This window comes from Chrysemys picta, chromosome 2 (genome assembly GCF_011386835.1).
Source record: "Chrysemys picta bellii isolate R12L10 chromosome 2, ASM1138683v2, whole genome shotgun sequence".
Taxonomy (NCBI): Eukaryota; Metazoa; Chordata; order Testudines; family Emydidae; genus Chrysemys; species Chrysemys picta.
In genome coordinates, this window is record NC_088792.1 from 3,499,799 (window position 1) to 3,524,851 (window position 25,053).

Consider the following 25,053-nt stretch of genomic DNA (forward strand, 5'->3'; position numbering starts at 1 on the left):
GTCTCTTCGTGCATTGAGGTATAAACACATTTTAACTCACCGGCAGCACATAAGCTCTTCACCCCCACCCCCACACTCTTGTGTTCCACGTCTCCTTGTGCGCTGCGGCTCTGCATGTTGGGGTGACGGGGTCTGTGGATGGGAATTTCCTTCAGGCAGTTCAGCAGACCTTGGAGGGGGCTATTCTCTGGAGCCACGTCTGTGTTAATAGTAAGAAAAGAAATAGATCAGCGGGAGACGTGTAGCCGTGGCAGCGTAGGGCAGTCGTCAAATCTACAGGAACTTACACTAACCCCCAACACTTCTCTTTTCTCTCTTCACACGCCTGCCAGCAAGACTGGGCTGCACATACAGATCCGTCTAGACAAAACTGCCTGTGGAACGAGGCATTCAGATCCGGCGCCCCAGGATGAGTTAGATGGGACCCAACAGATTGTGTCCCGCCAAATCTGTAACATTCTAAGACCCCCCCCACCCCGAGCCACCTCACACACCCGGGACAGCTGGGTGTCACACTCCTACAGCACTATTCTGGGACATGTCCGCCTGCCAAGGCAGTTTTGGAACCTAGCATAGTCTGACTCCTCTGTGACTCACCTTCTGCAGACAGTCTCCTAAGCAGAGTCCCTTCTGTGCTGCTGGTGGACACGCAGCTGCTCGGGGTGTCGGCATGACGGGGTCTATTGACAGATACGTCCACTAAACAGTTCTCCAGGCCAAGGGGAGGTGGATTCTCTGGAGTTACTTCTGGTTTAACTAGACAGACAAAGCCAGCATCAGCTCAGGGGCTGTTGCTGAGGAGTGGGTTTGTTTTAACCCTATAAACCCACCTGGATCTTTGACAGGGGATATTTAGACCTAGTGTTAAAGAGAAACCTCTCCACTGTCATTGGATGGGCATCCATGAACCACTAATGGCGAGGATGGATGGTCTGGTGGGCAAAAGATTCTGGCCTCGGACTCAGGAGATCTGTACCTATCAACTCCTCTATGTTACTGACGCACTGACCCCTCCTCTGCTCTGCCAGCGAGGCCTGATTTACCATCCTTTAGTCCAGTTTTCCCTCATGCAATTTCCTGCTTTCCCCCCTGCCATCCCTGGTGCCCAAAAGGATCTCAGGTAGGTATCCACAAAGCCACTACGTTCTCTGCTTTCAAACTGCACCTTAAAACCAAGCTCAGGGTTCGTAAACAAAATAGAACCACGGACTTTCTCCCTGCGGTTGTGTACGGCATCCCGCTTACCATCAGCATACGCCCTCTCAGAGCCCATCTCAGTTTCACTATCGGCAGCCTCAACGGGCTCCACACTGGCCTTCGAATTCCCAAAGAGAAATTCTGGGATTTCCTTCACCAGCTTCATCAGCGCGCTAAGATGAAGGCTGCCCTGATGCTCTCCTGCTTGAGACACGGAGAAAAACTTACCGGAAGCCCAGTGCGATCGGCACCTGACTTGAGGAAAGAGCAGTTCGTTCTTTCCTTCTTTTCCACCTTGGGTGGGGAATCTCTTACCTTCCTCATCCCCTGTGGGGCACCCGTCCTCTTCTGTTTGCCCTGAGTCCCAGAATCCGCCCACATCTGGGTCATCCTCTGGAAAGGCCAGTTCTTCACCTAGAAAGACGTGGGTGCGTGGAACAGTGGATGCCACCATGGGCACCATTTTATCTATTTGGGGGGTTTTCCGTCCACATGGTTCCTATTACCCTTATGAAATGGCTCAGGCTGCAGAACCGGCAGAACCTCCCACCACTTCTGTTGGCTGCCGGTGTGGGATTCGCACCAGGGACCATCTTTACTCAGTGGTGGTAGGAGAAAGCTAACCACAGAGGGTCCCGTTCTGTGTGGTACCTCCGGGAGGAGGGGCTGTGCTAGCAGATTCTGGGCTAACAGCTCCCAGTGCAAGTCAGAGCAGCTGTCCTGGGCTGTGGCATGGATCAGACTCCCCCTAACACCATGAGCTCCTCTCTCCCCCAATCTGCCATCTATGCTGGGGCTTGCAAGAGGCCAGGGTGCCTGCACTGGGGGAATTCTCCCCTGACCCCTGGGCTGCATCACCAGCCCCTAGGCATGCCCAGAGAGGTGTATGGGGCCAGAGTCAGTTCCTAATAACCTAGTAGCTCTATTGGACCCCATGGGGCTCCCTCTGTGGACAGCGGAAAGGGGCCCCACGAAGGTGGGGGAGGGGAGAAGACAGACCCCCTGGGTCTAGCTTTTACCTTCTGGGGGCTGGGCCCGCTGTCAGGTCTCAGCCAGCCCAGTGACGGGTGTGCAGTAGATCTCTTGACACACCAGCCAGCCAGAGGCGTCTGCAGTCTACCCACTCCCAGGGCTGGCATTGGGGGGCAGTGGCTTAGCGTTGGTGACTGAAGGCTCACTCACCCTCCGAGCTGCTGCTGTCACTGGCGAGCTCCCGCTCTCCGGAGACGCTGCAGATCTGGCCGCCAGCAGCCTCCCGCTCTGCAGTCAGGGGCAGGAGAGCCAGCGTGGGAACTGGCTGACCTGGTCAGAGAAAACAAGACAGCACAATGAGTCTCGCTCTGGCAACTACCCCAGGCCAGCCAGAGGCTGGGTGACCAGCAGCCAGTCCGAGCAGGGCCAGCAGCCACCCAGGAGCTCAAAGCCACCCAGCTGGGGACCGGAGCTGCCCTGGGGGCAGAGAAAAGAGGAAGTTGCTGAGTAGGACGGAGCCAAGGCTTCTTTGCACCTCGCCGGCCGTCCACGGAGCTCAGAGCGACTCCCGCCTGGTCTCCCCAGTTCTCTTCTGTCCACCACGGGCAGCAGTCATTCAGCTCGGGCCAGAATCCAGCCCTGTCTGTGCGCATGCCAGGGAACCTGGCTACAGCACAGCGGAGCCCCAGACAGGGCGTGAACACATGGCTGGGTCCTGGTTCGAGGCCCAGTCAGGGTGGGAGCTGACAAACAGGGCGACCTTGCACTTCAGGCAGGAGAGGGTGCAAACCTCGGTGTATATGGCTGCTTGGGGTGGGGACATGTGTCCTAGAATCACAGAACCACAGTGTTCAAAGGGACCGCAAGAGTCATCCAGTCTAACCCCTGCCAAGATGCCGGATTTGTTGTGTTTAAACCACCCAAGGCAGACGGCTCCAGCCTCCTATTGAAAACCTCCAGTGAAGGGGCTTCCACAACCTCCCCAGGGGTCAGTTCCTTCGTCCTACTGTTCTTACAGTGAAGCAGTTCTTCCTGAGATTTCATCTGGCTGCTCTGCTGTACTTTGACCCCATCGCCTCTTGTTCTGTGGCGAGCGAGAACTTTTCTCCATCTTTTTTATGGCAGAGTTTCAAGGATCTGAAGACCACTCTCCTGTCCCCCCTTAATCTCGTCTTTTCCAAACTAAACATACCGAGTCCCTTGGCTCTTAAGCCTGGTGTTCCATCCCTTTGATCATCTCTGTTGCTTGCCCCTGGATCCTTTCCAGTTTCACTCTGACTTATCTGTGTTCTACATCCTGCAGCTTTAAATGTCAGAATCCCCCCGGCCAGGGAAGAGACAGTCCCGCCTCCCCCCGGAGAGGAAGATGGTTCTGTGCAGAGGGCGGCGGGAGCGGGTGGGGGGGTGAGATGGCTCTTTCCTGCCGTCAAAGACTTTGTATTTACTCAATTGCCTTAGCTGAAATGAAAACCTCCCACTGGAAGTCAGAGCCAGAGGGGTTCCCCGTGAGTGCCCCACAGCCACCTGGTTCGGGATTTAGTGAGAGGGTCACAGTACAGGCTTGGTTTGGTGCAACATTCATTAGTATCTTCAGCAAACCTGGGGCAACTTGTGGGTTTGTATCGCAATAGGTTTGGGCTGAGCTTCACTTTGCTTTGAAACGCCAGCCCAGCTCGGGGCAGAGGCGGAACCGCCACATGGATCAGAGAGGAAATGAAGGAACCGGATTCTCCTCTCATTCCGGCTTCCGAGCGTTCCCACCATGTGAGCCGAAGGAAAGTCGTCCCCAGCCTTCCCATGAGCCATTGCCAATGGAAGCAGCCTGTAGTTTGCGTGGCTAACTGAAATGCTGCTCAGAGGCCTTGTGGACACTGGCATTTTTCTTCACATTCCCCACCACCGGTACCACCTGTGCAGCTCCACCAGCGGCAGCGAGATGCAGACCAGCTGGCAGAGTATTCACCACGGCGCTGCCTAGACGGGCTCAGAGCAGGGTCAGATAACACAGCGGTCAAAGCAGCAGTGTCTGGTTTACATGAGTGTTCCCTTGCTGCTACCAGCCGGGGAAACGAAGGGATGCTAGTGCAAGGGGAGGATTTGGAGACGAATGCTAGTGTAGTGTGTGTGTGTGTGTGTGTGTGTGTGTGAGAGAGAGAGAGAGAGAGACAGACACCGATCAGGTCTCAGACCAATTGCAGTTAAAATATAGTTCCAGCTCTGCGCACTCCATGGTGTGAACGAGGCAAAACCATGTCGGAATCAGACTCAATGGTTCCATCTATACCAGTGGTTCTCAACTAGGGGTACATGTACCCCTGGGGGGACACAGAGGTCTTCCCGGGGTACATCAACTCAGCCAGAGATTTGCCTAGTTTTACAACAGGCTACAGAAAAAGCACCATCAAAGTCAGTACAAACTGAAATTTCATACAGGCAATGACTGGTTTATACTGCTGTATATACACTATACACTGTGTATATGTAAGTACAATATTTATATTCCAATTGATTTATTTTATAATTACATGGTAAAAATGAGACAGTCAGCAATGTGTCAGTAATAGTGAGCTGTGACACTTCTGTGTTTTTGTCTGATTTTGTAAGCAAGTGGTTTTTAAGTGAGGTGAAATTTGGGGTATGCCAAGACAAATCAGACTTCTGAAAGGGGTACCATAGTCTGGAAAGGCTGAGAGCCACTGAGCTACACCACAAAACCAAACCCCACCCCAGCTATGGCCAAAGTATGTTATAACAGAGTTAATTCCTGCCTGGGAATGGGCAGAAAAGAAACAGGGGAGGAATGCATTAGAGAACCAGGATGTAGCCACAAGGGTTAACGTGTGACCCAGACAAGTCACGTAGTTGCTCTGGGCACGTCTACACAGCAGCTGGGAGGGGTAATTCCCCACTCAGGTCGACGTACACACACCAGCTGTGCTAGTACGCTAAAAACAGCCCCGTGGCTGCAGTGGCGTGGGTGGTGGCTTTGGCTAGCCACCCTGCCTGACAGCCTGGGTACATAATCGTGTGGCTCGTCGGAGCTGCTGCCATGGGCACGCTGCTAGTTCGAGCAGAGCCAGCGGCGTCTGTCTATTTGAGCTGGGACGCAAGCCCTGAACTGCTGTGTAGCCTTGAGCCTCATCTGTACAATGGAAATAATAATACACGAGTGCTGTGAAAGTTAACGAGTTAAAGAATATGAGGTGCTCATATACTGCAGTGATGGGGGGCATTCTTGTATCATAGATAGAGCCTGTATTTTCCACACAAGCAAGAACAAACATTGCTGTAACTAAGGTGGTTAAACATGGATAGTGTTGTAGTGAATGATACTTGGGAATCATTTAAGAACACCTTTAGATGCCCCAAAAGCCTCAATCCCACAACTGAGGAAGAAGGCTGTGCTGGTTAAAAACCAAACCTAATGTAGAAGGGAAGCTAAGACAGCTATAAAAATAAAAAAAATAATATGTAACAAATAGAAGAAATGGGAAGTTGATAGTAATGAATATAAAACAGAAGTTAGGAACTTTAGAAAATTGATAAGGGAAGCAAAAGAACACAAGGCGAAATCTATTGAAAGCACAGTTAAGGACAATAAGAAGTTTATTAAATATATTAGGAATTAAAAGAATCCATTACTAGATGGAAATGGTAGACTTATCAACAATAATGCCAAAAAGGCAGAAATGTTCAGTAAATATTTCTGTTCTGTATTTGGGGAAAAATAGATGATGCTGTCTCATCATATGGTGATAACACTCTTTCCATTCCACTAGTATCTGTGGAGAATGTTAATCAAAAGCTACTAAAGTTAGACATTTTAAAATCAGCAGGTCCAGAGAACTTGCATCCAGAGTTTTAAAAGGGCTGGCTGAGGGACTCAGGGGACTGCTAATTTGATTTTCAACATGATGTGTAGCCCTGGGGAAGTTCCAGAAGACTGGAAGAAAGCTAATGTTGTGCCAGTTTTTAAAAACTGGTAAACCGAATGACCTGGGTAATTATAGGCCTGTCAGCCTGTCATCGATCCCTGGCAAGATAATGGAGCAGCTGATATGGGACTTGATTAAAAACGAACTAAAAGAGGGTAATGTAATTAAAGCAAGTCAATGGGTTTATGGAAAACAGATCCTATCAAGCTAACTTGATATCTTTTTTTGATGAGATTACAAGTTTGGCTGATACAGGTAATAGTATTCATGTAATATACTTAGATTTCTGTAAGTTGTTTGACATGGTACCGCACAACATTTTTATTAAAAATCTAGAATGATATAAAATTAACATGGCACACATTAAATGAATTAAAAACTGGCTAACTGATAGATCTCAAAATGTAATTGTAAATGGGGAACCATCATTGAGCAGGTCTGTTTCCAGTGGGGTCCCGCAGGGATCAGTTGTAGGCCCTACACTATTGAACATTTTTATCAGAGACTGGGAAGAAAACGTAAAATCATCACTGATCAGGTTTGCAGATGGCACACACTGGGGGAGTGGTAAATAATGAAGAGGACAGGTCATTGATTCAGAGAGATCCCAATTGCTTGGTAAACTGGGCACAAGCCAACAATGTGCTGGTTAATATGGCTAGATGTAAATGCATTCTTCTAGGATCAGAGAATGTAGGCCATACTTAAGTCCTGGGAAGCAGTGAGTCTGGAAAAGCTCTGGGGATCGTGGTGGATAATCAGCTGAACAGGAGCTTCTAATGTGCTGCTGTGGCTACAAGAGATAATGAGATCTGTGATGCCGAAACAAAGGAATCTCAAGTAGGAGCAGAGAGGTTATTTTACCATCTCTATTTGGCACTGGTGCAACTGCTGCTGGAATCCTGTGACCAGTTCTGGTGCCCACAATTCAAGCAGGATGTTGATAAATTGGAGCGGGGTCAGAGAAGAGCCAGGAGAATGATTAAAGGATTAGAAACCTGCCTGAGAGTGACAGACTCAAGGTAAAGGGGTGACTTGATTACAGCCTACAGGGACCTACATGGGGAACCAATCTTTGATAATGGGCTCTGCAATCTAGCAGAGAACGGTATAACACAATCCAATGGCTGGAAGCTGAAGATTGGGCACATTCAGACTGGAAATAAGGTGTAAATTTTCGACAGTGAGAGTAATTAACCACTGGAACAATGTACTGAGAGTCGGGTGGATTCTCCAGCACTGACAATTTTTAAATCAAAATGGGATGTTTTTCTAAGAGATCTGCTACAGGGCTTATTTGGGGGGAAGTCCTGTGGCCTGTGTCAATGTTCCCTTCTGGGCTTGGAATCCCTGGATCTATGAGTGTAGACAGGGACAGTTTGGCCCTCCCTATACAGGCCACTGAAAACCAGCATAACTGGAGAGACATTTAAACACAGGTCCTGCACTTGGTTTAACGGAGGCAGAACTGGAAAGACACACGCTTGTAACTGCAACGCCAGGGAATGGCCCACAGCCCTCCATGCAGACATGACACGTGCTGCTCCTTACCTAGCGAGATCAGCAGCTGGTAATTCTCCTCCATCACTTCTTTATGAAGCTCCTTCTGCCATCCCTCCAGGATCTCCCACTCCTCTGCGGAGAACCTGACAGCAACGTCTTCAAATGTCACTGGCACCTGAAGACAAACAAATGGCTGAGTCGATTCCGGGCCTGGGGCAGAGTACGGGAATCCTATAAATAACCATGACTCACCATTTCTGGCTCTTGTCCCTGAGCCTTATTAACTTTGCTCCCTCTGTGATTTTAATGGGGAAACGCACTCCCTGCTAAATCTCTCTCAGACCGTCATTAACATGCCCACTACACCTAGAACGTTAACTAGAGCAAGCAGGTGCAAGTGGTTTCATATGGTACCTCACCTCTCCAGCCAGAGCTCTTCTTCGGCACACCTCCCCTCCCGGCCTAACCCCTCCCCTTCCTCACACCAAGTGTTTGCCTAAAGCCTACGAGGAGAGCATGGATGAGACTGAGGCAGGATGAAAACAAACTCCCCCTGTCATAACACCCTGGGGTGCTGGAACAATTTGCATAGTGGGGGTGCTGAGAGCCATTGAACCAAGCTGCAAACCCTGGATATGATGGAAACCCCTTCCAGACAGGGGGTGCAGCAGCCCCCCCCAACACCCCTAGTTCCAGCACCTGTGATAACACCCCCTCCAAACGCTCCCCAAGCCACTTCAGTAGCATGCCCTCTCCGAGCCACCAGCCCCCTCTGCACCAAGAGCAGGAGACGCCCCGAGGGGAAGCGCTCCCACTGCTGTCGGCAGGCAGTGCCCTGTCCCGCCTGCTGCAGTATGTGGACACAGCCCCAGGAGTGGGGTGAGCTGGAACAGGGCGAGACCCATTTAAAGGGGAAGGCACTTGAAAGAACTCCCCGCTGCCAGGCACCCAGCCTGAATATCGGGGCTGAGCAGCAAGGAAGGGAGAATGGCTAATGGGATCCAGAGAGCCGAAACGCACTGGAGAACGCTTCCGAGCATTAACAATTCTTAGCCCTTCTTACACAGTTCTGTTCGTGTTCAGAACCCGTCGCGGACACTAGCCAACTCACTTCAGTACAGGGGAACCCCCTGGGACCGGGGGTGCCCGGGGGCAGCCCTCACTGGAAATGCCAAGGTCAGGGCAGGCTGCAAAGGGGAGAGCAGATACTCCCAAGAGAGGTGGGTAACACTGAAGTTAAACCTCCCAACCAGTCACAAACTGTGCTTCTGATCCCCCACACTGGTTATCAAGAAGCAAAAAAAAAAAAAAAATCATACAGCCCCATTTATTGCATTCCAGTCTCTGGTTCCCAATCAGCACCTAGGGCCAGTACAGTGAGAAGTTATTTTAAACTCTGCTCACATATACAACATGTTCTTCTGACCCCAAAGGGCCAGCCACATTGCCAGGTCAGTAGAGGTTTGGATCTTACCAAAATACCACGCTGCCCGCCAATTCTTTAGTGTCTGAAACTAAAGGTTTATTATAAAGAAATAGGAAAGAACAAGAAGACAGATGTTAAATGGTAAAACAGTCACATACATACAAAGACTTCAGAGTCCAAAGATCAGGTTCTTAGCAGTATTGGTGAGTATGATGGCTTGAAAGTCCCCCTGGACCACATCCCCAGCTGGGATGGGTCATTCAGTCCTTTGTTCAGAGCTTCAGTTTGTAGCAAAGTTCCTCCAGAGGTAAGAAGCAGGATTGAAGACAAGATGGATAAGATACAGCTGCCTTTTATAGTCTTTTGCCACACAGCCTGTGCTTCCTTTATTTCAAACACAAGCTGCCCAGCACATGGCTTGAAAGTAGGGTGACCAGATGTCCTGATTTTACAGGGACAGTCCTGATTTTTGGGTCTTTTTCTTATATGGCTCCTATTACTCCCCACCCCCGTCCCGATTTTTCACATTTGCTACTTGAAAACCTCAGAGTTCTGTCCATAGGCATGTCCCGGCATGCCTTGCTGAGTCATAAGATGTATCTGCCTTCTCTCAATGGGTCAATTGTTTAACGGATGGTCCTTAAGGAGCCATCCAGCAGGCTAGGCAGTGCTGATGCCAAATTGTCTGGGGGTGACACCCAGAAGCATAGCACAAGTTTGAAATACAGACATATCTATAACACATAATACAAAAGGTGATACAAACACATAAACAAGATTATCATATCTGGCAAATCATAATATCTTTGCAGATATTTTACATGGCATAACTCACTGCAATTTTACAATACTGGTATTCATAATAACCTAGTGTCCCCCAGATTCCATACAGCGAAACGACATTCGTTAGTAGATAAACATTTCCCGTGCCTGCTCAGACAGAGACAGCAATGAAAAGAAGGGGCGGGTAAGAAACACAAATTCGTTAAAAGAACAAACACCCAGTTAAACCAACAGGACAAAATGACAAATCATGTCAAACCAACCTAATAGCTTTCTTTGACAGATAAGCCTTCGGGATGAGGGGAAGCAGTAGATGTGGTATATTTTGACTTTGGTAAGGCTTTTAAATGGCACTTAAAATTAAAAAGGTCATTGAACAGTTTTTAAACTAAGAGCTGGGGGAAAGCCCACAGGTGTGGAGGAGCACATGGTTCGGACAGAGACATCCTCTAGGGGAGGATTTACTAATAGAGATTGTCTGTGTCCTAGTGAGGAGGGGAGGATGGAAGATGATAAAATACAAGTAGGATCTCATGAGAAACTGTCAAATTAAAAAAGTCTCATTCAATTACATCATGTAATGGCAGACAGCTAAAAAGTGCCAGGTTTTTAAAGTATTTACATACCAATGCTAGAAGTCTAAATAATAAGATGGGTGAACTAGAGTGCCTGGTATTAAATGAGGATATCGATATAGCAGGCATCACAGAAACCTGGTGGAATGAGATAATCAATGGGACAAAGTAATACCAGGGTACAAAATATATCAGAAGGAAAGAACAGGTCGTGCTGGTGGGGAAGTGGCATTATATGTGAAAGAAAGCATAGAATCAGATGAAGTAAAAATCGTAAATGAAGCAAACTTTACCAGGGAATCTCTCTGGATAGTAATTCCATGCTCTAATAAGAAGAATACAGCGGTGGGGATATATTACCGATCACCTGACCAGGATGGTGATAGTGACTGTGAAATGCTCAGGGAGATTAGAGAGGCTATTAATATAAAAAACTCAATAATAATGGAGGATTTCAACTATCCCCATATTGACTGGGTACATGTCACCTCAGGGTGGGATGCAGAGATAAAGTTTCTTGACACCTTAATGACAGCTTCTTGGAACAGCTGGTCCTGGAACCCACTAGAGCAGAGGCAATTCTTGATTTAGGCCCAGCTGGTCCGGCGGCACGCCATCGATGTTCTGGGATCGACTTATCGCGTCTGGTTAAGACGCGATAAATCGATCCCGGATCGATCCCGGAAGTGCTCACAGTCGGCGCCGGTACTCCAGCTCGCCGAGAGGAGTACGCGGCGTCGACGGGGGGGAGACTTCCGGCCGCGACTGGACCGCGTAAAGTCCGGACTAAGGTACTTCGAATTCAGCTACGTTATTAACGTAGCTGAATTTGCGTACCTTAGTCCGGAAGTCCGGACTAAGTGGGGACCAGGCCTTAGTCCTAAGTGGAGCACAGGATTGGGTCCAGAGGTGAATGTAGCTGGACCGCTTGGTAATAGTGGCCATAATATAATTAAATTTAACATCCCTGTGGTGGGGAAAATTCCACAGAGGCCCAACACTGTAGCATTTAATTTCAGAAAGGGGAACGACACAAAAATGAGGAGTCTTGTTAAACAGAAATTAAAGGGTACAGCGCCAAAAGTGAAATCCCTGCAAGCTGCGTGGAAACTTTTTAAAGACACCATAATAGAGGCTCAACTCAAAGGTATACCCCAAATTAAAAAACATAATAAGAGAACTAAAAAAGAGCCACTGTGGCGAAACAACAAAGTAAAAGAAGCTGTGAGAGGCAAAACGGCATCCTTTAAAAACTGAAAGTTAAATCCTAGTGCGGAAAATAGAAAGGAGCATAAACTCTGGCAAATAAAGTGTAACAATGTAATGAGGAAGGCCAAAAAAGAATTTGAAGAACTGCTAGCCAAAGACTCAGAAAGTAATAGCAATTTTTTTTTTAAGTACATCAGAAGCAGGAAGCCTGCTAAAGAACCAGTGGGGCCACTGGACGATCGAGATGCTAAAGGAGCACTCAAGAACTATAAGGCCATTGGGGAGAAACTAAATGAATTCTTTGCATTAGTCTTCATGGTTGAGGATGTGAGGGAGATTCCCAAACCTGAGCCATTCTTTTTAGGTGACAAATCTGAGGAACTGTCCCAGATCGAGGTGTCCTTAGAGGTGTCCTTATCAATTTTGGAACAAATTGATAAACTAAACAGTAATAAGTCACCAGGACCAGAGGCTTATTCACCAAAGAGTTCTGAAGGAACTCAAATGTGAAATTGCAGGACTACTAACTGTAGTCTGTAAACTATCATTTTTAAATCAGCTTCTGTACCAAATGACTGGAGGATAGCTAATGTGATGCCAATTTTTAAAAAGGGCTCCAGAGGTGACCCCAGCAATTACAGGCTGGTAAGCCTGACTTCAATACCAGGCAAACTGGTTGAAACTATAGTAAAGAACAAAATTGTCAGACAAATAGATGAACATAATTTGTTGGGGGAGAGTCAACATGGTTTTTGTAAAGGGAAGTCATGCCTCACCAATCTACTAGAATTCTTTGAGGGGGTCAACAAGCATGTGGACAAGGAGGATCCAGTGGATATAGTGTATTTAGATTTTCAGAAAGCTTTGACAAGGTCCCTCACGAAAGGCTCTTAAGCAAAGTAAGCAGTCATGGGATAAGAGGGAAGGTCCTCTCATGGGTTGGTAACTGGTTAAAAGATAGGAAACAAAAGGTAGGAATAAATGGTCAGTTTTCAGAGTGGAGAGAGGTAAATAGAAGTGTCCCCCAGGGGGTCTGTTCTGGGACCAGTTCTATTCAACATATTCATAAATGATTTGGAAAAAGGGGTAAACAGTGAAGTGGCAAAATTTGAAGATGATACAAAACTACTCAAGATAGTTAAGTCCCAGGCAGACTGTGAAGAGCTACAAAAGGATCTCACAAAATTGGGTGACTGGGCAACCAAATTGCATTTATCAACATTGAATTTCATCTGCCAAGTAATGCATATTGGAAAACATAATCCCAACTATACATATAAAATGATGGGATCTAAATTAGCTGCTACCACTCAAGAGATCTTGGAGTCATTGTGGATAGTTCTCTGAAAACATCCACTCAATGTGCAGCGGCAGTCAAAAAAGTGAACAGAATGTTGGGAATCATTAAGAAAGGGATAGATAATAAGACCGAAAATATCATATTGCCTCTATATAAATCCATGGTACACCCACATCTTGAATAGTGTCTGCAGATGTGGTTGCCCCATCTCAAAAAAGATATATTGAAATTGGAAAATGTTCAGAAATACAATAATCAAGTTTTCAAATTTTGGAAAAGAACTCTCTTTATTTGTGTCTATATTTAAAATAGAGATAGCAAAATGGTAGCGAATGGTGACAGGAGTGACCTAATCCGTCACAACTAGCTACCCCTGGACCAGAGGATGGGAAAGGCGAGAGGTAGCAAAGTGTGACAGGCGTAACCCATATATCACAATTTGCTACCACTGGACCAGGTGACAGGGCTACCAAAAAAGAGAACATCCTTACCTGTCAGTAACTGCTACTGGTAGCAAAATATGTCGGCAGCAGCTTTTGACATTATATCCCCCCACCCCCACTCTCCGGTGGCAGAGTGAGGACCCCAGACAGGTCAGTGTGGCCCTGAACTTACTGACAGCAGGTTAATCGAGAGCACATTGAAAAATCTCTGTTCAAAGAATGAGCCGGGTGCTGCGCTAAGCCCCGTGTCTCCTTGCCAAGGGAAAAGGAGCCTTTGCTAGTGCTCAGAAAACCCTATGGGATCCTGGGGTGAAAGGTGCAATATAAATGCTGTGGAGCATGGGATGGGATTAACCGGAGTGGGGCTGTTAAAAGAGGTACATCCTCCCCCACCGTCTCACACCTTCCCACTCCCATGATCGCTGTAGTGCTGCATCAGAGCCGTAAGCCAGCTCGAAAGGACCCGAGTCTGATCCTGTCTGCACTGATTTATACCAGAGGAACTCCACTGATTTCGGTGTCCACGCCAGTGTGAGCGAGATCAGAATCAGGCTACAGAATCTGGTGCAGAACAGTCCCCCAAAAGAGGAGGAAAGTAGTACAGGATTTCCCCTTCCCCCAGATCCCACCCCCTTCCTCTCATGGACTTCATCGGGGGCACAGCCCTCAGCACAGGCCTGGGTCTTTCCATGGCATGTTATAAAACCGCAGTCCGGGGTAAGTAGCAATACCAGAGTCTGAGAGCAGGGGCTGGGATCTGCCAGGCCTGGAGCACCCTGGGAATCAGATGTTAGTAAAACAGAGTTTGCTTTTCAGAGATGCCCGAGCCTGTCGGAGCGCCAGGCTGGAATCTGGCAGCAGAGAGAACGAAGGGAGGTGACCGAACAGGTCGGTGCCCCAGGGAACGGAGCCAGACTCAGTGACTGGGCCAGTTACCTTTGGATAGCGTCTGACATCTCAGCCACCACCTGACTGAGCACAGTTAGTGGCTGTTATCCCGCTGCACTGACGTGATTCAAGCCGGCAGGTTCTGGAATGCTGGCTTGATTACCCAACGAGATCAGTTATTGATAGACTAACGAAGACAAGCCGCCTGCACGAACCCACGCGGCATGGGCCTGGATGGCACTGGCCTCTCTTCCAGGGCGGTTCCCAGGAAGTTTAAGGGCTTGTGTTCCGTTACCATTCCTGATGGATTGTGAAAGCGGTCAGTCCTGGCTCGCAGTCAGAGCTTCCTGCCCTGCGTGCTCTGACAAGGCCTGGGACTAAACCGCTCAGGCCCCGCAGTGTGGGGTGCATGGAAAGCCCCTCTTTGCCTGAGATTTTAGTGTGGGGGGGCTCAGAGATAGGTATGCCTCCTGATTAGCTCCTGGAAGCCAGTACTCAACTGGAGCATTTGTCCACATGATTTCCCTGCTGCCCCGTTACTCAGCCAGATCAGCTGTACAAAACAGTCAGGAACCTTCTCCCAGAGAACTGCCTCTAGGCAATGTCAGGCCAATGACTTTTCTCTTCTCTGCCTCGCAGGACGGTTCAGTCCCTCATTTTAAACCCAAGTTTGCCTTGGTCTCACGCTGATCTCACTTCCCCTAGAGGAAGTGACTGACGTCAGACACTGACCTTGAAAGGAGGATGTCATTCCTGTTCAGGAATTCACTTCCCCCTCTTTGAAAGCGACTGTTTGGTGCCCTTGGCTCTGAATCTGGGCCCACTCTGTCCCATGCCTGGGCTCCCGCGGGACAAGAACTGCACTGGTTGCTCAGGCTAGCCAGAGATCCCTGGGTAGGAGCCCCTCTAAAGGGCAGCAGGGTTTGACCTCTGGAAACTCCGTGTCGAGATCAGGACAAAATGGTACAAGCGAATGTGACAGGCCTCCATGCCCTATAAGCCGAACAAGATGTGAGGATGGGGGCGTGTGGGGTGTTGGTAGGTGTGGGGAGAGGGGGTGTGTGGGGAGAGGGTATGTGTGGGGAGGGGGAGAGGATGCGTGGGTGGGGGCAAGGAATGTGAGTGTTTTAAATAACTGGGGACCCACTATGGCTCTGAAAACAAGTTCTCAAAACCCCCCAGATTAGACGCTTCTACCCCAGGCTCAGCCCTGAAGCATCTACCCATGGCTGGAACCAAACTGTTGGATCAACTATTCCAGACGGGTTTGCTGCCAGCTCTTCCCACGGACGCAGCTGCTCTTTCAGATACCAGCGGGGACCTGGACCATACGTGCTGGGGTATAAAGGCTGTTCTGCTGATATTTCCATCCCGACGCAAAGAAGGAAACACGGCCAGTCTCGTGAGAAAGCTTCTTCTCATGCTACTTGGGAGAGGTGGATGTGTAGGAAAACCATCCAGACTGTTGGGTACTGACCCAAACTGGCCCCAAGCCCCACTACCCAGGGTACTGCCAGGTAGAGGAACAATCCCTTCCACAAGGAATCTGCCACCACAGTCAAACTCCGCAGCACATTTCAAACAAAACGTTTCACTGCTAGAGATGGGTCCAAGCCACCAAGTTCTGAGCCAGAGCTGGAGGCTCCCAGCATTCGGTCAATAGGTTTTGCGGCCAGAAAGACATGCAGCGCGTAAGGCGTGTGTCTCCCGTGTCAGGTGATGGGCACGCCCATTGCAGTACATGGACCGATGTAAGTTGCCCCCAGCAGACCCTGACAAGGCCAACGTTCCCAGAAGCAACTAGTGATTTGGGTGCCCAACCTGAGAGGTCTTAAAAGGAGCCTGATTTTCAGAAAGAGCACCTGCCCTCGGAAAATTAGGGCCCTTTAAGATTTCTCAGCCTGGGCACTGAGAAACTTGGGCATCCAACCTCACCGATACCTTCTAAAAAGCCACAGACCCTATGGTTACCAACAGGGTTCTGAGCGTCCACCTAGAGTGGCCGGGAGCGACTCCACATTCTACTCAGCAGCCTATGTTGTCCTTTCCTTGCCCAGGTGCAGGAGTAATAATGATCCTTTGCCTCTATTGCGAATGGTTTCTGATCCAGGTGTGCTCGTGCGTATGCGTACCATCAGACACAGGATCTAAGGTATCCCTAGTGCTGCTCTCCCCCCGCCGCCTGCTGACATTTCAGTGTTCGGTTAAGGCTCCTTCAGGGATGACATGACGCTGACGTGACATAATTAAGTCCGACACCGTGATATTTTCAAAAGAAGTAACTTTGTCAAACCTTTAATTCTATGCGCTCCTTGGCTCTGCTTCCTGTCGAATGTGTGATAATCGTTCATGGTTCTTTAACACCCTGGCTGTTTGAGTTACATCAATCATGCAAAGATTAGCCAAGGACATTTGCATTTTAGGGCACGGGAAGAGAAAACCACCTGGCCCTTTCATCTAAGGATCTCAAAGCATGGTACAAGGATGGATGAATTACACTTCACAACCCTCCGCCCCCAGGAAGGAGGCAAGTCTCATTATAAACCATCACCACAGGGTGAAAGACAGCCAGTGCTGGGGCTCGCACAAAGGCCTATGCACCCCTCAGACTCTCAAAACACAACCCAAGCAGGACTTCAGGCCACGTCCACACTAGGCAGAGAGGTGCCTTTTGAACATGTGTTAACTAGCACACATTAAAATCCTAGAGTAGGCAAGGCAAGGGATCATTTTAATACGCGTTAGCTGGTCAAGATAAACTTTTAGGGAAGAGTCTTGGGGCAGAACAAACATTTGTGTCCGGGAACAAATATGAAGGGAGTGTCCCAACTAGCCTGTATGAAGGTGTTTAATCACCTCGAGTTAACTGGCAATCAACTAGCTCCAGGCAAAAAACTCTAGTGAAGACGAGCCCCTAACTTACAGCAGCCTCCCTGGTGCTACCCGCATGGGCTGCACCTCAGCCCCCAATCCCCACAGCGGAGAGCACTACCTGGGACTGCCCTGCCCACCCCTCACACCTCCCTATGCTGGGGCCTGTATCTACTTTGCACAGAGGCAAACAAATACACTAGGCGGCAGGGGTGGGGGGAGGGAATAATCAGGCCCACGTGTGTTTACGTCAACGTGCAAACTCCCTGCTCTGCACACACTTCCCTGCGTGTGTGTGTCCGGGCTGTGAGGTGTCACACTCTGCTTCAGGGGAAGTCACAGGTGAGTCATGACAAGATTTAATGTAATGCTGGATTCCCCTTTGACCTTTCCCTTGTGCCCACTGCAGTAACCTCTCAGGATCTGCCCCGAGGGCCTCGTGTCCTCCCCGGGGGAGCCTCGGAAGGAACATTTCACCCCGCAGTGTCTGGTGAAACACAAGCTGCCGGGCCCTATTATGGTGCTTTGATGCCACAGCCTCGCTGACGTGACAACAAGGTGCCGGGCAGAAGTGGGGAGGGACAGCTCAGTGGTTTGAGCATTGGCCTGCTAAACCCAGGGTTGTGAGTTCAATCCTTGAGGGGGCCATTTAGGGAATCTGGGGCAAAAATCTGTCTGGGGATTGGTCCTGCTTTGAGCAGGGGGTTGGACTAGATGACCTCATGAGGTCCCTTCCAACCCTGACATTCTATATAATAATAATAATAATAAAAAAAAGGCTCGGGTTTGACAACAGGGCTGCTCTTCCCAAAGACCATTTGACATCACGTCACCAAACAGGGCAACTGCACTGACCCAGCTCTGGATGCTCCCTGCTGGGCCGAGTACCTGTTGTGCCGCTGGCCAGCGAGGGCCAGATTCGGAGACCCTCTCGCTCGGGCCGAACGGTGCCTGACTTCACCAGGGGGTCTGCCGGTTTGGTGGAGCTCACGTTCCTTCCCAAGTCCCACAGCACCAGTGCAGCAGATGCTAGCTGACCTCTGTGCTGAGAGAGGCCAGGGGCTGCCTGGACTCGGAGGCCGCAGTCGCTGAGGCAGGGTGGTGCGTGTGTGGGGACAACTGCCCTGCCGCTATCCATATTGTATCCCCCACAGGGATAAACTGAGGGCTTCTCTCTCCACGGGCTGGCACCTCCACCAGCACTCAATTCACACAACTGTGTGGCTCCATTTCAGAGACACAGACCAACCTCTTCATGAACAAATATGGGCTCCTCCTGTAATATCTGCTCTGGTGAGATCTGTCCAAGGCCTCTTCCCTGCTGGGTTCCGTGCCCTGACCTATATTTCCTGCAGTCTAGCACGTCCCTCACTGCACCTCAGCTGGGCAGGGGATGGAATGGTGACTGTGGCATTTCTTCAGGTGCTGGACGTGTGCCCTGTCCCCCCCAGAGACTCCCCCGTGGCTGATGCCCTCTTCAAGTCTAAAACGCCTCTGAACACACTAGCTTTGTTTGCAGTTTCATTCTCTGTTGCCCCTGAATAGGATCATTCCCCGAACCCCCTTTTTAAAAAATGGTCCCACGTCATTTGGCTCCTGACCTGCTGTTTGCTGCTGTTTTTAGCTGTGTTGGATTTAGCCATCTAGCAATAAAAGGCCTGAAAGAGACCCAAGACAAAGTTGTCCCCAGGATATTAATATTGTGTAATGTGGTTGTAAAGTGTGTTTCATTTCTCCCTCTAGTGGCTAGACTATATTGAGGATAACAACTTACTACTGCTACCAACTATTGAAGCGACTGCTCCTTTAGTTCAAGAGGCAAAACTGCTTTGGTGCCAAAGATCCCAACTTCAAACCTTACCGGCAATGACAGTGAGGATTATTAGAATACTTATTTGTACTTCGGTGGTGCCTAGAGGCTCTGACTGAGATCAGAGCCCCATTGTGGTAGGTGCTGTACAAACACATAGTGAAAGCCAGGCCCCACCCTGCCCTGAAGATCTTACAATCTAAACAAGGGTAGGCAACCTATGGCACACGTGCCAAAGGCGGCACACGAGCTGATTTTCAGTGGCACTCACAGTGCCCGGGTCCTGGCCACCGGTCCGGGGGGCTCTGCATTTTAATTTAATTTTAAATGAAGCTTCTTAAACATTTTGAAAACCTTATTTACTTTACAGACAACAATAGTTTAGTTCTATATTATAGACTTATAGAAAGAGATCGTCTAAAAATGTTAAAATGTATTACTGGCATGTGAAACCTTAAATCAGAGTGAATAACTGAAGACTCGGCACACCACTTCTGAAAGTTGCCGACCCCTGATCTAAACAGACAAGACAGTCAAAGGGTAGGAGGAGAAACAGGGATGAAGAGATTCACCCAAGGTCAATGCAGCAGGTCAGTGATAGAGTAGAACAGACCCCAGGTATTTTGAACAGCAGCCAGTGCCCTATGCACTAGACGACCGCCCCTAACTGAGCCCCATGGCACAGCGGGGTTTTGCTTTGGCTACTGACAGAAAGAGCAAGGAACCTCGGCATATTTCCTCCCTTTTTACTACCCTTTCTCAGGAGCTGTGGACGGTCTCTAGCCAATCACCAGGCACAGCACAAAGCTCCATACAAAGATTCACACTCCTGCCCAGACAGAACAAAGCGGCGCTGGCTGGTTTGAGGGCTCATGGAAAAGCAAGAACTTTGGGAATGCACTTGGAGTTCTTTGCGGCAGGAAAAGCACCCCCCAAATGGCAGCGGTGGGGAAGGCTGCACCGTGAGAGGTGTTTTCGCCGGGAGAAGGGACAGGTGTTCTGCCCGGTGACAAGTCAGGCTAACCAGCCATGTGCCCAACAGACAGAATTTCCCTGCACAAATCTCTGCCTGCTGATTGCAGGCTGGTGAACATAGCAACATTTCAGCGCCAGACAAGCGCCCGGGATATCTGTGTCCCAAGCCTGGAGTGCCCCTGGGTTATTTCACACAGCACTTTCCAGCATGTGCATGGGTCAGAGGGCAGCCCAAGGAGAAGCTAACTCTGGGCTGTGTCAGGCAGCACCATACCCGTCCCCAGGGAGGTTTCCAGGGAGAGCCCATCACTGGCAAGTGCTAAGTCACTGATCGGTGTCACCGGCTGGGCATGTTCTGGAACCCAGACGAGGGGGAAGAAAATCTGCACGGACTGTTCTTTGGAAACTCCGTGTAGGAGTCCCCGGGCCACCCAGCACCGCTCCCAGCCCTGGGACGCGCGATCTCCTCTTTTTAAACCCCCACTACACCGGGGCGGGACGTGTCCGGGTTTCCTGGCCCTTCAAACCCCCTACCCCCCATTCTGGAGCTGGGTGACCGGCCTGATCGGGAACAAGGCAGCTAACCGGACAATTACTGCACGGATCAGCGCCCCAACTTCTGACCCACGAGCCCCAGGGCCAGCCAGCCAGGTGCCTCTTCTGGAGGCCGGGGACTGCCCGGAAAGCAGGCGGACGCCTGATTCCTGCCAGCCAACCCCAGCCAAGGGACCGAGCAGCGCCTCTCCCACCCCCGCCTCGCTCCTCACCTGGGCAGCGGCGACCCCTGCAGACATCTCGCCTCCCGCTTCCCCCGGAGCCCGGGCGGCCGGGGCTGCAGCTGCTCTCCCCCGGCGCGGGGCGGTCTCTGCTTTCCCGGGGGCTGGGCGCAGCCAGGGGCGTGGGGCGCCCACGCAGGAAGGGGGGAAGCTCCGCGGGCAGAGCAGCCACTTGTCATCGCCTCCCTCCCTGCGCGGGAGCAAAGCATCACTGGGAACGGTCCTTCCCCCTTCCCGGCCAACCTTTCCGGGGGGACTACACCTCCCAGCAGCCTCCCCGCGCCGGGCGGGGGGCTCCGGCTCCGCCCTCAGCCGGCGGGATGCGCGGAGCGCGCAGCCGTGCGCTGGGGGGGAGTCCCCGGGGGCTGGGACCCTGCGCGCCCCGTGCGCGCCCCGCACCCCAGCCAGCAGCGCCGGGCTAGGCACAGCGCGCCCGGAGCGCAGCAGCCTTGGGAAGAAAACCAATCAACGCCCCTGGGCTCAGATCCCCCGGGGTGCCCGGCTCCGGCTCCCCCCGGCTCGGGGCGCAGGGGTCCGGTGGCATCACTGACCCTGAGCCCGGAGTAGTGCAGGCCACTTGCTGCCACTCTCTCAGCTGTTTTTTTAAATCAAGAGGGTGTGTGGTTCTAAAGGATCTGCTCCAAGGATCTGCTCCAGCTCTCTGGCCTGTGTTATGCAGGAGGTCGGACTAGATGATCAGGCTGGTCCCTTCTGGCCTTGGGATCTGTACATTTTCTGCCCCTCTGGTCCCGGAGCTGTCTCGCACACCTTCAGCCTGGTGGGGACAGCCCACCTCTCACGCAGACATATTGAGTCCTTCTTTCCTTCCCCCAGGCACTGATGCGAGTGGCTCTGCTGGGCCTGTCAGTAAACATTATAAGGAATCCAGCAGCAACAGTCGGTCCAGAGAGACCCACTGGCTACCGCAGCTGAGGGGTGTCAGTGTGTACATCCTCCCCAGAGGATAGCCCATTGCTCACGGACACCTCTGTGAACACCACTGGGGGAGCCGGAAGGAAGGAGGCAGGGCATGAAAAATGCTTTTAGCCCATAAAACCACATCTAAAACATAAAAAGAGTGATGAAATGTTATGCATGACCATATACACCCAGGAAGAGATAATCACACCCCACGCAGTCATTACACATGGATCACCAAGGCATCAGCATCACCAAGGTCACCCAAACACCAGATCATAGACTCACAGATCAAACACAAGGTGTTGGGAGGAAGGAGGAAAAGGGGAACAAGTGGGGTTGGGGGCTGGAAAGAGGAGACTGCAACTCATCAAGTCTACAGCGGGTGGACGCGTTTCCAAGGGAACAGATTTCTGTTGGAAAACGCAGCTTTGACAAAAACCGAAGCATTCGACAGGAGCGTAGCAATTTGACTGAGAAATTATCAACATTTCGAGAATGTAAAAATATTTGGTTTGGGCTTTACCGTTTTACTTACATTGTCATTTTTAATATAAAAGTCAAAAAGTTTCAGGGTTATGATGACATGGCCCTGGCATGATATTAGCATGGTAGAAGAACATAAAACAAAAACATAATAGTCCAAATAAAGCCAAAACATTTCAGTGGCCCCCAAATGAAAAGAAATTTCTTCCCTCCAACCTCAGGGAGCTACAGTACTCCCAGGACTGCGGGTGGGTGGGTGGGTGGGTGAAGGGGAGCGGGGCATTGTGGGAGCTCTGCGCTTCCTTGCCAGCCTCTCGGGGAGCAGGGTCCTGTGCCCAGCCTGGGGGTGGGTCTCAGCCCCTGGGGGCAGGAGTGGAGGCCGACATAATCCAACTTGGGTTTCTCAGACACTGGGGTAGCTCCAATTTGTGCAGAGGCATTTGCGGCTGGTTCAGGGAGCAGGGAATGGGGCTGCAGGGACCGGTCCTTGGAATCTAGGACTCCTCTGCTGAGCCCACCCCTGCAGCCCCAGCCGCTCGTGCTGCTAGGACAGCAGCTGTGCGTGTCCCTCTGAAATCAGATAGGGCCAGCAGGGAGATTTGATTTTTACATGTGACCGATGCGTAGAGGAGGGAGATCCTGGGCACATGCAGCAAGTGGGTTTGTTTACACCAGCGGAAACTCATTGAAGCAGCAAGTGCTCTGAGAGACCTGAACAAATTGGGACACGGCTGTTTTAAAGTCACTCCCTGGCCAGCAGCCTGAGAGGAGAAGGCTCCCAACTGCCAAGGAGGCTGTTGTGTGATCCTAGAGCCAGAAAACACTTGAACTGGTTGAAGTAACGTGGCCCCGAAGCTGTGCAGCTCAGCTGGTGGGAGATGGACATTTTAGCCTGGTGCAGTTCAAACTCTCGGCTATGGAATTCTGGAAGGAGGCAGATAGTTAAAGGTCTGGTGATAGCTCAAATGCCATCAGGAATTTGGCCTCATAAGAATAAAGATCCAGCCCTCGGCAGCACTGGGCCAACTGTAGCATTGTGAGTCCTTGTGCTATTTCTCTCTGTACCTGACTTTGCCAGATGACAACATGGTTCCACTGTGACAATCAAGGGTCCAGATACCCCAGGGAGAACAGGGGGGGTCTCAAACCCCAAAGAGTACGCACTTGGATCAACTGGTGATATGCAATATTATTGTACATAAAAGTGTATGGAGTAAGGTATCATATAAAAACTAGTGCCACGCTGGTCATAAATATCATTGCGTGATGTATGTATGGATGGAGTGTGAAATTCTGTATGTGTGCGCTGGAGATATGTTCCTAAAATATGTTTGGGAGCAGGTTTGATAAACAAGTTTGGCTTAGACAAAGGAATGTGGGTCCACCTGTCTTGGTCAAGCTTCGTAAGCCAAAGGACAAAGAAAGTACATTTACATGTAAGGTAAACAAAGCAATTACGCTAACAAGCGACAACTCAGTGAGCAAACCCCTCAGCCTACCCTGGACAGAGACTGCACCCCCAGCAAGTCTCCGTGGCTCTAATGGCAAAAACAATGGCCTTTGGAGAACTACATGGGGAGCAAACAGACATTCTCATTACCCATCACTTAGGGGACATAGGAACAGCGTCCGAGTCAGAGCCTGTGAACAGTGGGTCCTCTTGGTCTGAAGGGCAGGAGCTGCTGCTAACTTGCTGCAAGTGAGAAACTACTTTAGGCGAAGATATAATTTATTAGAATTGAGTTTTAGTCACTGGAAAGTGTGTTTTGCTTTGTTTGTTGTAACCAGTCCTATCTCTTTTCCTCTTGCTTAGTATCCCTTACCTCTCTTTTCCTTGTTAATAAGCTTTCTTGGTTTTAATATAAACCATTGCAGTGCTGCGTATTGAAGCGAAGTCTGCAGCTCGCCTAGCTGGCTGGTGTGTGCTCTGTCTCGCTGGAAGCAGCAAACTTAATAATTTCTGTGAGTGCCACAGTGGGAGGGGATGGACACTGCACAGACACGCCACTGGGGAACTCAGGAACTGGGGTGCACATAGGCGGCGAGTTACATGGGCCCGTGGTTCCCGTGCTCCACCAATATTCAGAAATGTGGGCCCGGCTCCAACAATGTTTGGGCTGATATTTTCAGAGCTGTCCCGTCCATAGGATGGACTGGGGCAACTGCCCCAGGCCCTGCGCTTTGGGGGGACTTGCGCTTCAGGCTTCAGCCCCAACCCGCCCTGCTCCCCTTCTTCCCACCCCTGCTCTGCCCCCATTCCATCCCTTCCCCAAGATCCCGCCCCCACCCCGCTCCGCCTCTTTCCAGCTCCCACCTCCTCCCCCAAACGATGCTGGGAGCCAGCGGGGTGGAGTGGGGTGGGCTGGGGCCGGGTTGCTTACTGCTGCCGGTGCCAGGCCCCCCACTAATCCCCCAGGCCGCCCTGGACCTTGCGTCCCCCTGAAGCGTGGGGCCCCACAAAGCACAGGGTCCGGGGTGGTTGCCCCAGTCCATCCTATGGATGGGACGGCTCTGCTTGGATCCGTTCTGGGCACCACCAAAAATTATACAAACCCATGGGTGCACTGACTGTTCCCTGTGAAAAGAACTAGATCAGTTCATGGAGGATAGGTCCATCAATAGCTATTAGCCAAGATGGGCAGAGATGGTGTCACTGTGGCTGTGTCAGTGTGTGTGGATGGGTGCTCTGTGTGTGTTGGTGTGGCTGTGAGCTCTGTGTGTATGTGTGTGTGTGCCAGTGTGTGTGAGTGTGTGACAGCTCTGTGTGTCAGTGTGTGTGGATGGGTGCAGAGCCAGTGCTCTGTGTGTGTCAGTGTGTGTGTGGTGTGTGTGTGGACAGCTCTGTGTGTCAGTGTGTGTGGATGGGGGTGCAGAGCCAGTGCTCTGTGTGTGTCAGTGTGTGTGTGTGTGTGTGTGTGTGTGTGACAGCTCTGTGTGTCAGTGTGTGTCAGTGTGTGTGGGTGGGCGCTGCTGCCGGCCCAGCCCC

The 25,053-nt window shown here is 50.5% G+C and overlaps 1 protein-coding gene across 13 annotated transcripts in view; it reads right to left on the reverse strand.

The window, feature by feature from the left end:
• The window catches only part of LOC101941023 (protein KRBA1), a 43,609-nt gene extending 22,664 nt beyond the window's left edge, over nt 1–20,945 (reverse strand). For 5 of the 13 annotated variants that reach the window (XM_065586440.1, XM_065586439.1, XM_065586433.1 and 2 more), the window contains exons 1-7: nt 20,655–20,944; nt 7,656–7,782; nt 2,380–2,499; nt 1,513–1,611; nt 1,246–1,398; nt 598–756; nt 41–199 (exon numbers count right to left, since the gene is read on the reverse strand). In XM_065586440.1, coding sequence (XP_065442512.1) covers nt 41–199; nt 598–756; nt 1,246–1,398; nt 1,513–1,611; nt 2,380–2,499; nt 7,656–7,782; nt 20,655–20,681 — 844 coding nt within the window. In that variant the 5' untranslated portion in view covers nt 20,682–20,944. The other 8 variants (XM_065586436.1, XM_065586435.1, XM_065586434.1 and 5 more) reach the window with 4 other exon arrangements.
• Between the last annotated feature and the right edge of the window lie 4,108 nt (nt 20,946–25,053).